At 46.5% G+C, this 14,877-nt stretch overlaps 1 protein-coding gene across 6 annotated transcripts in view; it reads left to right on the plus strand.

The window, feature by feature from the left end:
• fhad1 (forkhead-associated (FHA) phosphopeptide binding domain 1) overlaps nt 1-14,877 on the plus strand; it is a 143,176-nt gene that overhangs the window by 86,362 nt on the left and 41,937 nt on the right. For 5 of the 6 annotated variants that reach the window (XM_059951875.1, XM_059951873.1, XM_059951876.1 and 2 more), the window contains 2 exons: nt 5,514-5,658; nt 11,174-11,307. The exons of the other annotated variant lie outside the window; for it this stretch is intronic. In XM_059951875.1, the coding sequence (XP_059807858.1) occupies nt 5,514-5,658; nt 11,174-11,307 (279 nt within the window). The remainder of the gene's footprint in view (nt 1-5,513; nt 5,659-11,173; nt 11,308-14,877) is intronic. 6 annotated transcript variants of the gene reach the window in all.

Genomic DNA, 14,877 nt, shown 5'->3' on the forward strand with positions numbered 1-14,877 from the left:
AGTTTCATCTCGTCACACACCTCTGCTGCAGGTAGTATCATATTTACATTTTAAAGTTCAGTCATTGTTGTGGTATTGATTCTGTTTTCTTAACTTCAGCTGTTATTTATCAAACTCAGTGGCTTTTCACTTTGGCCAACTGCTGAGGAGCATGAGTCATTCCACCGAACTCATGTCATCTGATAGTTTTATTTCCCACCAACATTTCCTCCTGTTCTGTTCCATTCCCCTGCTGATAGTTCTCAAACTTTTCCTTAAAGGCATCTCCTCTAATAGCTTTAACCATTCCATGAGGCCACGAGTTCCACATTCTATTAGAAGAGGTGTTTGCGTAATAACCTGAGTATTCCCTGAAGTCCTGAGGGAATCATGGAAAACTCCAGACTTTCTGTCCTGGATCCTTTGGCTTGCTGCACTCCCTGAATAAAAATCTCACCCCACCTTCCCATTGTGTCCTGCAGCTATCACTACTAATTCCAGTTCCAACTGGTTATGAGTAGTGGACTTTGGAAGTTTATAGATATTATCTTAACAAGTAATGAGTTTATCAACACAAGCTTTTATTCACAGTGATACCGTGCAGAATAGACCCTTACGGTCCTTGAAGCCGTGTTGTCTAGCAATCCCCTGATTTAACCCTGGCCTAATCACAGGACAATTTGCAATGACCAATTAACCTTCCAACTGGTACATCTTTGGACTGTGAGAGGAAACCGGAGCACCCAGAGGAAACCAGGTCACGGGGAGAACGTACAAACTCCGTACAGACTGTGACAGGAATTGAGCCCAGGTCGTCTGTACTGTACAGCGTTGTGCTAACCACTACGCAGCTGCACTGTCCCCTTTTACAAAGCTGGTTCCCCACTTACTGCTGTGCATGCAACAGCTTCCTTTACAGTTCTGGTGTCATGATTAAGCACTGGAAAGTAATATTCACTTCATTACTTGTACAGAAATGATGAACTTTATCACAGGAACAGCAGGGGCAGGAAGTCATATTCATTGTTCACGTGTAAGTTGTGTCCATCTTATTGGCTTTCCATAGCATCTTGAGCAGTTCTTACAGAAACTTTGTGTGGGTGTTTGTGGTGAATGCTGCAATTAATCTTTGCTGGCCCTGGCAGCTCCATTTCTGTAAGCTTGCAGAAATTAGTTTGGGGCAGTGAGTTATAATAGATCTCCGGGCACAGTTGGAGGCAAAAAGGTTTTGTATTGACTTTCGTGAGTCACCCTTTGCCAGCATGATATAGCCAAGTGCTTCAGTATGTTGCGTAGGAATTGGAACATATCACAGGCTGTTTTGTGAGCCACCTGATTCAATAAAAGAATGAAGATGGAAGATTGAAGTATCTAAGGTTTACACAAAGTCTGTAATTTTCCTTTTCAGTTCTTCATGCTGATGCACGGAAGAGCATCTGGGTACATGTGATGCTGCCTATGAGTGTGTGCTTATTCAACACGCACAAAGTGCTGGAGGAGCTCAGCAGGCCAGGCAGCATCTGTGGAAAAGAGCACAGTCGGTGTTTCAGGTCGAGAAGCTTCATCAGTCCTGCTGATCTCCACAGACGCTGCCTGGCCCGCTGAGTTCCTCCAGCATTTTGTGTGTGTTGCTTGGATTTCCAGCATCTGCAGATTTCCTCTTGTCTGTTTGTATTTATTTATTTAGTTAGTTAGTTAGTGATACTGTGTGGAATTGGGCCCTTCCAGCCCTCACTATTCCAGCAATGCCAGACAACCCTGATTTTAAACCAAACCTAATCCAGGGACAATTTAATGGCCCATTAGCCTACCCAGTACATCTTTGGACTTTGGGAGGAAACCGGAGCTGCTGGGGAAATGCCACGTATCCCATGGGGAGGAAACCGGAGCTGCTGGGGAAATGCCACGTATCCCATGGGGAGGAAACCGGAGCTGCTGGGGAAATGCCACGTATCCCATGGGGAGGAAACCGGAGCTGCTGGGGAAATGCCTCGTATCCCATGGGGAGGAAACCAGAGCTGCTGGGGAAATGCCACGTATCCCATGGGGAGGAAACCGGAGCTGCTGGGGAAATGCCACATATCCCATGGAGAGGAAACCGGAGCTGCTGGGGAAATGCCACATATTCCCATGGGGAGGAAACCGGAGCTGCTGGGGAAATGCCACGTATCCCATGGAGAGGAAACCGGAGCTGCTGGGGAAATGCCACGTATCCCATGGGGAGGAAACCGGAGCTGCTGGGGAAATGCCACGTATCCCATGGGGAGGAAACCGGAGCTGCTGGGGAAATGCCACGTATCCCATGGGGAGGAAACCAGAGCTGCTGGGGAAATGCCACGTATTCCATGGGGAGGACGTACAGACTCCGTATGGATGACAATCAGAATTGAACTCCAGTCTCTGACACCCAGGCTTTGATAACATCGTGCTAACTGCTACGTCATACCATGGTGTCGTACTGGGTCAGAAAAAAACGCTACTTGTGTAACACTCTACTGATTGCCAGTCCTGAGACTTGTATCCATGCGCACATGGCCGGCATCCACAATGCATCTGGGACCCGCTCGGCATTCCTTAATGGGACCTAGCAAGTCTGGAAATCCACCACAGGCAGATCCTCAGCTGGAGAAGCTATTTTAAAACTGTATGGCTTTAATTTAGAATTAAATTTCCATTCTCTTAACCTTGTAACTTTAATTAGCAGTGTTAAAAAAGTGATAGCTTTAGCCTCCCAGGTAATTATGAGAGCTGTGTGCAATCAGATCAATAGACCAATCTCCCAGCTAGAACCAGTTAACTGAAGTTAAGTCGGGGCAATGGATGCTACTATTTTCCACCATGAATGTGACTCCCAAAGTGTGTGCTGAAACCCCAGTGCCCGGATAAGGACATTTTCTCGAGCTAGCGAGGAATAAAGTGAGGATGAAGAGATGTGGTCAGTAATGTAGATTCTGCTGAAAGAATAGAAACAACCTTAACAAGCAAACCACAGGAGAGACTTCAACTAGTTTTCTTTAAATTAGCGTAGAGTTAATAAGATCAGACAACTAAATGTGTGACTGGAAGTCTGTGTGGGAGGAGTGAATTTCAGTTTATGGAACACCAGTACTGGCGAAACAGGAGCTATCGTCATTCGATTCTGGCTTCAGTGGAGTTAGGCTGTCCAACACCTAACACGCGGTAGGGGCATGGGGAGTGGTGAGGAATCGTTTAAGTTAATAAGAAAGCTCAGGGTGAAGGTGCAGTGTAAACAAATGGGAAGCGATATCCCGACTCCGTCAGGCAGTTCACAAGAGTTCACAAACATCAGAGCTTTCGTCCAGTCAGGGTCAGAGCAGGGAAAAGTGACAGAAAGAACGAGGTATATTATCACTGGCATGTGTTGCGAAATTTGTTAACAGAGCAGCTGTAGTTCAATGCAAACCATAATATAGAAGAGAGAGAAAAAAATAAATAACTTCTTGTATACGCATAATGAATAGATTAAAAATCACGCAAAAACAGAAATAATATATACGTTAAAAAAGTGAGGTGGTGTTCATGGGTTCAATGTCCATTTAGGAATTGGATGGCAGAGGGGAAGAAGCTGGTCCTGAATTGCTGAGTGTGTGCCTTCAGGCTTCTGTATCTCCTACATGATGTTAACAGTGAGGGAAGGACATGTGCTGGATGCTGGACGTCCTTAATCGTGGACACTGCCTTCCTGAGACACCGCTCCCCGAAGATGTCCTGGGTACTTTGTAGGCTAGTGCCCAAGATGGAGCTGATTAACTTTACAACCCCCTGCAGCTTCTTTCGGTCCTGTGCAGTACCTCCCACCCCCCATACTAGACAGAACGGAAGGCTCTTTATCTGAATGCAAATAGCAATCATAATGAGACAGGCAAATTAATCAAACCAATAGGATAAGTAGGTATGATCTGAAAAGCATCACAAAGATATAATTGCAAATTGGCCAAGATTAGAATTTGAATATTCCAGGATGTTTAATCTAGAAGAAATGTACACAACGGAAGAAGAGCAGGAGAGCCCTGGTGGTAAATAAGGAGATAAAGACATTAAAGGAGAAGGGTCTTGGCTCCTAAAATCACTTTGGATGGAGCTAAGAAAGAACAAAGAGCAAAACACCCTGGTGGGAGATTGCATATATTCCCCGAGCAGTAATGTGAGGCACTGCATAAGGCAGGGAATTAAACATCGGAATGAAAGACTTGCAATAATTACGGGGAACTTTTATCTACATAGAGACTGCACAAAGCAAGCTAGCAGGAATAGTAGGGTGGATGAATTTCTTGAAAGTATGTTCAAGAACAGGCTATTTTAAGTCTAGCATTGGGTAATGAGAAAGGGTTAGTAGATGATGTGGTAGTTAAGAAGGTTTTGGGTAGTGGATCGCAAGTGAGCCGTTGAGTTATATTTCCCTCAGAACCAGGTATCATCATCTTAAAGTAAAGAGTCAGGCCTTCAGATCAGAGATGAGAGGAAATGTCTTCACCCAGAGGGCAGTGAATCTTTGAAATTTAATATCCTAGGGAACTGTAGAAGTGCAGTGTTGGTGTGCATTCAACACTTTTTAGGCCTTGAAGGAATCACAGATGATGGATTGGTGGGTGAAACTGGTGTAGAAGTTAAAGGATCAGCTTTGACCTTTGTGAACGGTGAAACAGGCCTGAATGGCCTACTCCTGTTTCTATGATGTTCTCAATCGTCTCATTCATAACTAGCCACCTTGTCTCCACACGTCCATCCTAGACCTCATGTCCAGCAATTTATTTGTAGTCGTTATTGATCTCTGACACTTCCCCTAGCCCATCACTCACCTCTGTCTTCCACAGCCTGGCCTACGCAGCCTCTGCCTAGGACTTACTTGATTCCCTTCACTTGCTGCTCTACTGCAGATCAGAGGATGGAAAGTCCATTGATCGTGCAAGGCCATTTCACCGTTGACCTTACCTGTGAGCCAGTTTCCTGGCCAGTGGAAGGATTGCTGGTCTGCCATGAGCACTACAACTGGCCACCTCCCTTTAAAGTTGCGAAGAATGGAGTTCTTCTGTAAGTTATGTTGTGCCAATGGAAGCTTGTTTCAAGCTGTTTTCCCGGTGGAAGTTCTGTGGCTGCAAATCAGTTGCAATGATCTGACCTACTCCTCTCTGCACCAAAATCATATATTAACCATTCAGTCTTTAGCACAAATTACCCTCAAATGTGAAATGAATCAAAGGTGAAGGGTCAAGAAAAGTTAAATAAAAAAAACTTTAGATCTGGAAATCTGAAAGGAAAGTAAAAATTCTGAAGAACGAATAGCAGGTCAGGCAGCATCTCTGCATATATGCAGGGTCTCTGACCGGAAAGATTAATGCATTCGCTTTTTCCATAGCTGAGGTCTGATCTGCTGAGTGCTTCTAGTAAAAACTGAAATCCTGCTGTCAAATGGTGTACTCTGAACTCTTATTCCTTTCCTTGGTGTTTCCGCCGGGATTTCTCACAGTTCAGAGTGCAAAATGCGTTGTTGATCTCTCAGTTCAAATATCTAGTTGCAGGATAAGGTGAACTCTGACCTGGCGATGGTCGCTGCACAGTGCAGAGGTGACCGCCATGAGGAGGTTATTCAACGGCAGCGTGAAGCCCTGGCTGAGTTGCGAACCAGGATAAGGGCTCTGGAACAAGCACACACTCCAAGTAAGTCTCTGTCGGCTTTCACAGAAGCCTGCTCACTCAGCAAGTCCACTAGAAGTAGCGGCCGTATTCGCAGCAAGCCCAGAGTCTCAGCTTGTTGCCCAGTCACAGCGTAGCCATCCCCTCTTCTCCCAGTGAGCTTGGATCACTAAACAAGAGAAACCTCTGCAGATGCTGCAAGTCCGAGCAACACACACGAAACGCTGGAGGAACTCAGCAGGCCAGGCAGCATCTAAGGAAAAGAGTGAACAGTCCATGTTTCGGGCCGAGACCTTCCATCAGGACTCTTGAAACGTCGACCGTTTATTCTTCTCTATAGATGCTGCCTGGCCTGCTGAGTTCCTCATGCATTTTGTGTGTGGCACTTGGATCCATCGTTTTTTGCCTGGTTAAAGGCAAGTCTATTCCCAGACTTATCCTGTCTGTTTTCCCAGGACACCCAACTCCCAGGGCCATCGAATTTTGCATAATTTTTTTGTTAGAACGTGTTGCATTTATTACCTGTCTATAATTGCTCTTGGGGAAGCAACTCCTTGAAGCTTCTGGTGAAAGTATGCTCATGGTGAAGTCAGATAGGGATTTCCAAAGACTAAACCCCCCAGTGAAGGAATGGCCAAACGTTTACAAGTGAGTAACTTGGGGGCAACCTTTGGGGGGTGTTGGTGTTTCCATGTTCCTGGTGCCCTTCAGAGGTAGAAGCTTGTTCTCAGCCTGAACTCAATGCCACAGCTATAAGTGTTCACCACAGGCAGAGTCCGTCACTCTCAGGTGTCCCAGAGCTGATGAAGAACGGAGTGAAGAAAGTCTTGTGATTAAGGTGACCCGACAAACATTTTGGGACTTGCACAGCGTGTGACAGACACGCGTTCCAAGCCAAGCATGACCCGTACAGTCTGTAGCAGTCAAGAGCTCCACGAATTGAGCAAACGTGAACCCACTGCTCACCTCAGCAAGACTCCGGGTTCATTAATGCCATCACTTGGGATACCCGGCCTTCCCCACCCGCCTTCCTGGGCCCAGTGATGACGGAAAATCTGAAAACCAGCAAGATTTGTCTGCAACGTGACATCCAGAACCCAGCGCCTCAGGGGAGAGAGAAATTAGAAGGAAACTGAACTCATTATGTTTATTCTGTATCTAATTCATTTTGTACCTGTCCCGAGATTGTTTGGTAACTGTACATCACAGAAGCAAGTTTAAATTGCATAATTTCTCTGTGGACCTTTGCACTGACTCCTCCCTCACTCTGGAAGTGGAAGGAAAAGACATTTCTCTGTTTCCCTTTGCCGTGCCTTCAGTGGTACAGATCACAGCCGACACTCCAGCTCGAGCAGCCTGCTACTCTTCACCCCCACCCTTTCAAACAAGGTCTTGACACCTGACTCTGTTTCATTTCTCCGAGCCACTGGATGATTTACCCGATCTCTGGGGCCTGTCAGTGCTGCTTTTGTGATAATAAACAGGCCATCATTCAGCAAAGACCACATCGATCCAATCGGCTTTACCTGCAGCCCCTTACTACGATCTCACAGCAAATCTCAGCTGATGCCTCCCCTTTCTGCCTCTGGTTGTAATTTCTCTCCCTCTTTGGGGAAGCTGCTACTCCCACGGGCCCCTCTGTCCATTTCTTATCCTCCTCATCCAAAGCCAATTGCTGGTCTACAATCCCATAAAGCTCTGCCACCCTCCTGCACATAAAAGTGGGCCTTGTCCTTGTGTGAGCCTGGAGCATAGCGCTGAGTAAGAGTCCTGTATCTGGGAGTCAGAGTTGCTAAGCTGTTTTTTCCAAAATTACGACTGAAAACCCCACCCAACGATTTCATCCCTCCCCCCACATCCATCCCACTGCCCCAAGGGCTCCAGAGATCCACGTTCAACCTGGTGCTGTCTATGTGGAGTTTGCAGGTTCTCCTTGTGGCTGGATATGGCTCCTCACGCATTCCAAAATTAAAACACCACACAGTAAATGACCTCTAATGTGTGGGTGAGTGGTATTTACTAGTTTAATGTGTTAATCTGGAGTGGCACAGTAACATAGCAGTTTGAAGTAACAAAGCTCTGAAACCTGGGCCAGTGCTCTCCGCAAGGAATCTGTATGCTCTCCCACGACCACATAGGTTTCCTCTGGGTGTTCCAGTTTCCTCCCACATTCCAAGGGGTTAGTAAGTTGTGGGCAAGCACCAGCACATCCTCAGATTGTGATGGTCATTGACGCAAATGGCGCATAGAAGGATGAGAGGGGATCTGATTGAAACATATAAGATTATTAAGGGATTGGACACGCTAGAGGCAGGAAACATGTTCCCAATGATGGGGGAGTCCAGAACCAGAGGCCACAGTTTAAGAATAAGGGGTAGGCCATTTAGAACTGAGTTCAGGAAAAACTTTTTCACCCAGAGAGTTGTGGATCTGTGGAATGCTCTGCCTCAGAAGGCAGTGGAGGCCAATTCTCTGGATGCTTTCAAGAAAGAATTAGATGGAGCTCTTAAAGATAGCGGAGCCAAGGGATATGGGGAGAAGGCAGGAACGGGGTACTGATGGTGGATGATCAGCCGTGATCACAGTGAATGGCGGTGCTGGCTAGAAAGGCCGAATGGCCTACTCCTGCACCTATTGTCTATTTCCCTGTATGCTTTGATATTTCAATCTACATCTGATGCATAAAGCCAATCTTTAGATCTATAGCCTTTGAACGGCAGAATCTAGTGGAGAGTCAGTGGGCATGCGGAAAAAATATAATGCGTTAAGATAGGATGGTGGTAACGCAAAAATGGGCGCTTGATGTTTGGTGTGGACTCACTGAGCGGAAGAGCCTACTCCTGATGGTTGAATATACCTACTCCATGGTCAGATCTTTCACCATGGAAGTGCTTTTGGCTATCACAGGGTGGTAAAGAAGACAAATGGCATGCTTGCATCTATTAGTTGAGGAGTGGAGGTTCAAGAGCCAGGAAGTTATGCCGCAGCTTTTTAACACATCTGGAGAATTGCATTCAGTTCTGGTCATCCCATCACGGAAAGGACGAGGGGGCTGTGAAGACGGGGCAGAAGAGATATACCAGGATGAAGGGTCTTGGCCCGAAACGTTGATTGTTTGTTCATTTCCATAGACGCTGCCTGACAGGCTGAGATCCCTCAGCATCTTGTGCGTGTTGCTACACCGGGGCGCAGCCTGGCTTAGCGGGCGTGTGCTTTAAGGAGAGGTTGGACAAACTTTCGGCTGTTCTCTGAAGAGCACCAGTGGCTGAGGAGAGATCTGATTAAAGGTTACGAGAGGTGCAGATAGAGTAGGCAGGCAGTATCTATCAAAAAGTTCAAATGCCTTGCAGCAGCAGGCATGCATTTAAGAAGAGAGGGGAGAGGTTCAAAGGAGATTTGTGGGACAAGTTGTTTACACAGTGGGCGGTATGTGCCTCGAATGCACTATCAGGCGTGGTCTGGGAGCCAGAGGCTCTTGGGCACATTATTTGCGGAGAATGGAGGGTCGTGGACATTATGTAGGCAAAAGGGATTAGTTTAGTTTGGCAATTAGTTAATAGTTTAATTGGTTCAGCATCACAACGTGGCCAGAGCGCCTGTTCTGTTATCCTTGCTGAGTTCGGCCATGGACCAGCGGTCTTCTCCTTCATGCAGTGATGAGCCATCACATGGAACCCTTCCTCCGTTGAGTCCACGCCTCAGCTACCCTGCTGAGTTTTCTATTTTTAATTTAAGCATTAAGGACTGTCCTGGAAGGGAATAGGGAAGTGTCATGTTGAAGAGGCTCAGGGAGGAAAATCCAGATATTAGGGTCTTAGCAGCTGAAGGTATTGAGAAAAATAGTGAATAATGAAGCAAATAAATTCACTTCATTCTTCCCTTAAGACACAGAAGGAGGCCATTGGGTCCATCGAGTCTATGCTAGCTCTCAGAATAATCCATCAGTCCCACTCCCCCACTTATTTCCCTATCATTTATATTCCCTTTAATGCCAGCTACACCAGAGGCAATGAACTACCAGCCCACAGGTGCTTTGACGAAGGCAGAAACCAAAGCACTGAGAGGCGGTCAACGAGGCCGCAGGGAGAATGTGCTAACTCCGCAAAACAGCATCGGAGGACAGAATTTCTTTTCCTTATTTCTTCCATTTTTTTTAGGAACCATCTTTAGCACCTCATTTAACTCCCCACAGTTGACAGAAGGTGGTGGTGAGATGCCTCCTCGAAATAAGTGGACTTTGGTCTCTGACTGAATATAAGAGAGGCTGGCGATATATACTAGGATGGACCGAGACACGTAGACCCATTGAAAGGACAGACTGTCATCCATACCTTAACCTAACCATTCTACTGCACTTCCAAGCTTGAGTGATTTTCCTTACTCTATTTTCAGTGATCTCGGTTTGATCCAGAGCTCAGCTTGGTTGACTTATTCCCATCAGTCACACTGCCCCGTAGCTTGCTGATCTACACTGGCTTCTGATTAAGCGACGTGCTCTTTTAAAGTTGTTGCATTGGGAGGACTTAAAAGCCAATACAGCAATTTAAGAAGAGTTCGTCGGAAGCCAGCGTAGATCAGTGTGACTGATGGGAGCAGGTCACCCAAGCCGAGTGATGAAGGGACGATCACTCAGACTCTGAGGTTTATTGGAATGATGATAGTCTGTCCTCTCAATAGGTCTAGGTAAGTCTGTGTCTCCATCCATCTTAGTATTTATCCCCTGCCTCTCTTACATTCACTCAAGAGACCAAAATCCATTTATTTTACTTTAAATCGTACGTCCATCTTCCTCTAGTCCCCACTTTGACCTTTTACCTCTTCTCACCTGTTATTCACTCCCCCCCCCCCCCAGGTCCGCTGCTCCTTCGCTTTCTCCTGTGGCCCACTCTCCTCTCCGATCAGATCCCTTCTTCTCCAGCCCTTGACCTTCCCCACCCACCTGGCTTCACCCATTACCTTCCAGCTCGCCTCCCCTCCTCCTCCCACCTTTTTATTCTGGCATCTTCCCCCCCTTTCTTCTCAGTCCCAAAGAAGGGTTTCAGCCAGAAAGGTCAACTGTTTATTCCTTTCCACAGATGCTACCTGACCTGCTGAGTTCCTCCAGCACTGTGTGTGTGTTGCTCCGTAATATTAACAATGGAATCAAAGCTATGATTTCTCTCTCTCTCTTTGATTCTGCATGTATCTCTCGAATTTTCTGCTGGTTTCTATTACTCCAGCCCCTGTCTTGCTCCCACCGTATTCTTTCTCTCATCCTCTTATTTTCTGTTTCCCATTTTCCAAACACGTCCGTTTTAAAGGACAGTTTTTGTTTTGCATTCCAGCTTCCCTCCTCTGCTTGGAAGCACTTGATTTGAAAGATTTTTTAAAAATCTTGCTCCTGCACACCAGCCGTGAGATTGCTTGAGATCTGGACCTGAAATGCAGGAGTTGAGGTGGAAGGAGTGTGGTGGTGGGGGGGGGGGGGGTGTTGAAAATAAGCTGTGGTCGTCTCCTTTTGGATCTCATTTGCTAATATCTTATCCTGTGGCGCCGACAGGAACCAGCCAAGAAGAAGCCTTACAGAACTTGATGATTCTGAAGAAGGAGCTGGCTGCCTTGCAGGCCCAGCGAACGCTGAGCAATGACAAATCCCCTGGCAGCTCCTTGCAAAGGAACGATGAAGCTCAAATGGTAATGCTTGCAAATGTTTGCAGTTTACTGCGTTGATTGATTGCTCCTGAGCTCTGTGGTGTGCCAGGCTCTTTGTTCAGAGACCCCATTAATTTCACATCATAACTACAGTCATTTACTTAAGTAGCAGATTTTTCTAACGGATATGTTAAACTGCAGCTGCTTTGCAAAGAGGGATTTACACCATCGTGTGACTCGGTGAATTCCAACAGTGTAGAAACATAATCGGCTTCTGCTTCGGATAGCATTTCAACCACAGCTTGTTCTGAAATGAGATCCTGTCTTTCTCTTTTATTACACCTGACAAGCCACTCTCTTTGTCACTATTAATTTAAATGAAATGACAGCAGGATTAATTTTGTGATCCCCAGTGCTGCGCTTGTGCCTTTCCCCTGCTGGCTGTGTTCACGGGAGTGAGGGTTTCAAAATGGCCACCCCCTCCCGCTCCCATCAGGTCAACAGCCATTTCTCATGTGCAGCTCGACACCGAGTGGTGGCAGGCTGTCCGCCTATCGAATGGTGAAAGGCCTTGATAGAGCGGATGTGGAGAGGATGTTTCCTGTGGTGGGAGAGTCTAAGACCAGAGGACACAGCCTCAGAATAGAGGGGCGTCCTTTTAGAACGGAGATGAGGAGGAATTTCATTAGCCAGAGAGTGGTGAATCTGTAGAATTCTTTGCCACAGGCAGCTGTGGAGGCCAAGTCTTTATGTATATTTAAGGCAGAGGACGATAGATTCTTGATCAGTCAGGGCATGAAGAGATATGGGGAGAAAGCAGGAGACTGGGGCTGAGAGGAAAAATGGAGCAGCCGTGATAGGGCAGACTCAATGGGGCAAATGGCCTAATTCTGCTCCTATATCTTATGGTCTTATGCTTAGTAATGGAGCCCAGCAAAGCACCTTACCCATATATGACACTTGCTTCCTTATCTGTCATGGACAGCACCCGAGAGCTGGAGTCTTGGCAGAATTTGCTTCCAGTTTGCTGAGCCAGGCCTCCCTGTGTGAGAGCTGTCAGCCTGACACAGTGTGCATTCCATTGTGGATGGCTGAGTTCCACAATGTCTATGTGCTTCCCTGCAAAACCTTCAACAGGTATGGGAGTGAGGTGGTGTGAGGATCAGATGGACATATAGACAGTCATTGATAGTGGAGAGGGAAGGACAGCAGAACAAAGGTACAGGATGCTGGAATCTGGAGCAACAGATGAGCTTTTGGAGGATCCCAGCAGGTCGAGCGGTATCCGTGGAGGGGAATTCACGGTCAACTGAGGAGGGGCTAATGGAGTCATTTGGGGGAGGGAATCGTGTTAGATATTTATTTCCTCACCTGAATCCACCTGTCGGCAACCCTCGCACCACCCCCCCCCCCCCGCCCTGTCCCCACCAGTCTATGTCGGCCATTTGGCCTTCACTCTATCAGTCAGATGAAGGATCTCGACCCAAAATGCCGGCTATCCATTTCTCTCTACAGATGTTGTCTGACCTGTTCAGATCCCCCTGGAGCTTTTCTTTTTGGCTTGGAGAAAAGAAACACTCCTGCATTTGCTGGAAGGGGTAAAAGGGTGGGGAGATCAATGAAACACTTACTTGTGAAGGGAGCACCTGTTGAACGTTCTGTGTAATGCACCATGCTGCATCATTCCTGAAACCAAACTCCACATTCAATACATACAGAACCCCTGTATGTCACCACTCTATATCTCCCACGTTCACTATACAAACCTCCCTCGTGCCATACACCACTCACTACTCTTGTGCAACGCATTGCTCACCAAATACTTTGTGTCCGTGCAACATAGTGCTCACTTTAAACACCTCACTCTGCTTGCTGTTGCAATTCTCCCAATGCAACACAACGCCCACTGCATGGAATTGAGGGCTTTGTTGCAAAGTGTGTGGACGATACAAAGGTAGGTGGAGGGGCAGGTAGTTTTGAGGAAGTAGAGAGGCTACAGAAGGGCTCAGACAGAATGTGTAACGAAGTTGCAGATGGAATACAACGTCGGGAAGTCATGCACTTTGGTAGAAGAACTGAAAGGGTTGACATTTTCTGAATGGAGAAAAACTACAAAAATCTGAGGCGCAGAGGGATTTGGGAGTGCATGTGCAGGATTCCCTAAAGGTTAGTTTGCAAGGTTGAGCTGGTGAGGAAGGCAAATGCAATGTTAGCATTCATTTCAAGAGGACTAGAATATAAAAGCAAGAGTGTGATGTTGAGACTTTATAAAGCATTAGTGAGGCCTCACTTGGAGTATTGTGAGCAGATTTGGGCCCCTCATCTGAGAAAGGATAAGCCGAAACTGGACAGGATTCAAAGGAGGTTCACGAGAATTATTCCAGAATTAAACAACATGTCATATGAAGATTGGAATTCGGAGAATGAGGGGCGACCTAATTGAAACCTACCAAATGGTGAAAGGCCTTGGTAGCGTGTCAATGTGAAGAGAATGATTCTTATGGTGGGAGGGTCTAAGACCGGAGGATGTAACCTCAGAATAGAAGGCCATCCTTTAGAACAGAGGTGAGGAGGAACCTGTTAGGCAAAGTGTAGTGAATCTGTGGAATTCATTGTCACAGGCAGCTGTGGAGGCTGAGTCCTTATGTATATTTAAGGCAGAGGTTGACAGATTCTTGATTGGTCAGGGCATGAAGGGATACGGGGAAGAAGGCAAGAGAATGGGGCTGAGAAGGAAAATGGATCAGCCATGATAAAATGGACTCAATGGGCCAAATAGCCTAACTCTGCTCCTATATCTCATGCTCTTATATACAGTTCCAATGTTTAACACTACTATTTGCAATTACTCCTTTCAGCAGACGACAGAGAATATAGAACTCCCCCCCCCCCCCGTAACACATTGCCCACAATATACATTTCCAGTGTGCAATAGCCTTTTGCAGTCGCCCCCCCCCCCCCCACCACCACCAATCCCTTGCAGCAGACGACTGGGAATATATAACTTCCCCTCTGTAACTCACTGTTCCCCTGTTCAGCAGGCTGGTCGCTATTCACTGCTCCCTTTTGCAACATTACACATAGCTACCCACCCTGCTCACTCATTTCAGCCCCCGCCACATAATGCATCCTGCACTGCCTGAGCCACACATTCATTATCAAAACCACTGCCTGTGTGTGACTTTAATCGTTGTACAGCTCTCCCTGTGCACTAACTGAAACACTCCCTGTATCGCCCGTACACTTCATCACCTGGGTTATCAAAAACACTGGTACTTCTTGGTAGCCCATGTATAAAATAAAAAGTGATATCCTATGAAACGCTTTGGAACATTTCTGAAAAAAAACACACAATTTAAAAAAAATAATTCTCTCTAAATAAAACCTGGAGTTTGTTCTGATTGGTCTTCGCCCTTTCACAACAGGCAACTTCCCCATTTTACATTTTCTCTTGCAAATGTGTCGAGGGTGGATTTTCTTCATCCTTCCCGCTTCAGTACCTCTTTTGGTAACCACAAGGGGGCGTGATCTCAAAGCAGATGGCCGGGAATTAGAGCGTTGACAAAGCCAAACGTTCAGGTACAGAATATAATTTACAGGGTTGCATGGTGT

This window comes from Hypanus sabinus, chromosome 27 (assembly GCF_030144855.1).
Source record: "Hypanus sabinus isolate sHypSab1 chromosome 27, sHypSab1.hap1, whole genome shotgun sequence".
Classification (NCBI taxonomy): domain Eukaryota; kingdom Metazoa; phylum Chordata; class Chondrichthyes; order Myliobatiformes; family Dasyatidae; genus Hypanus; species Hypanus sabinus.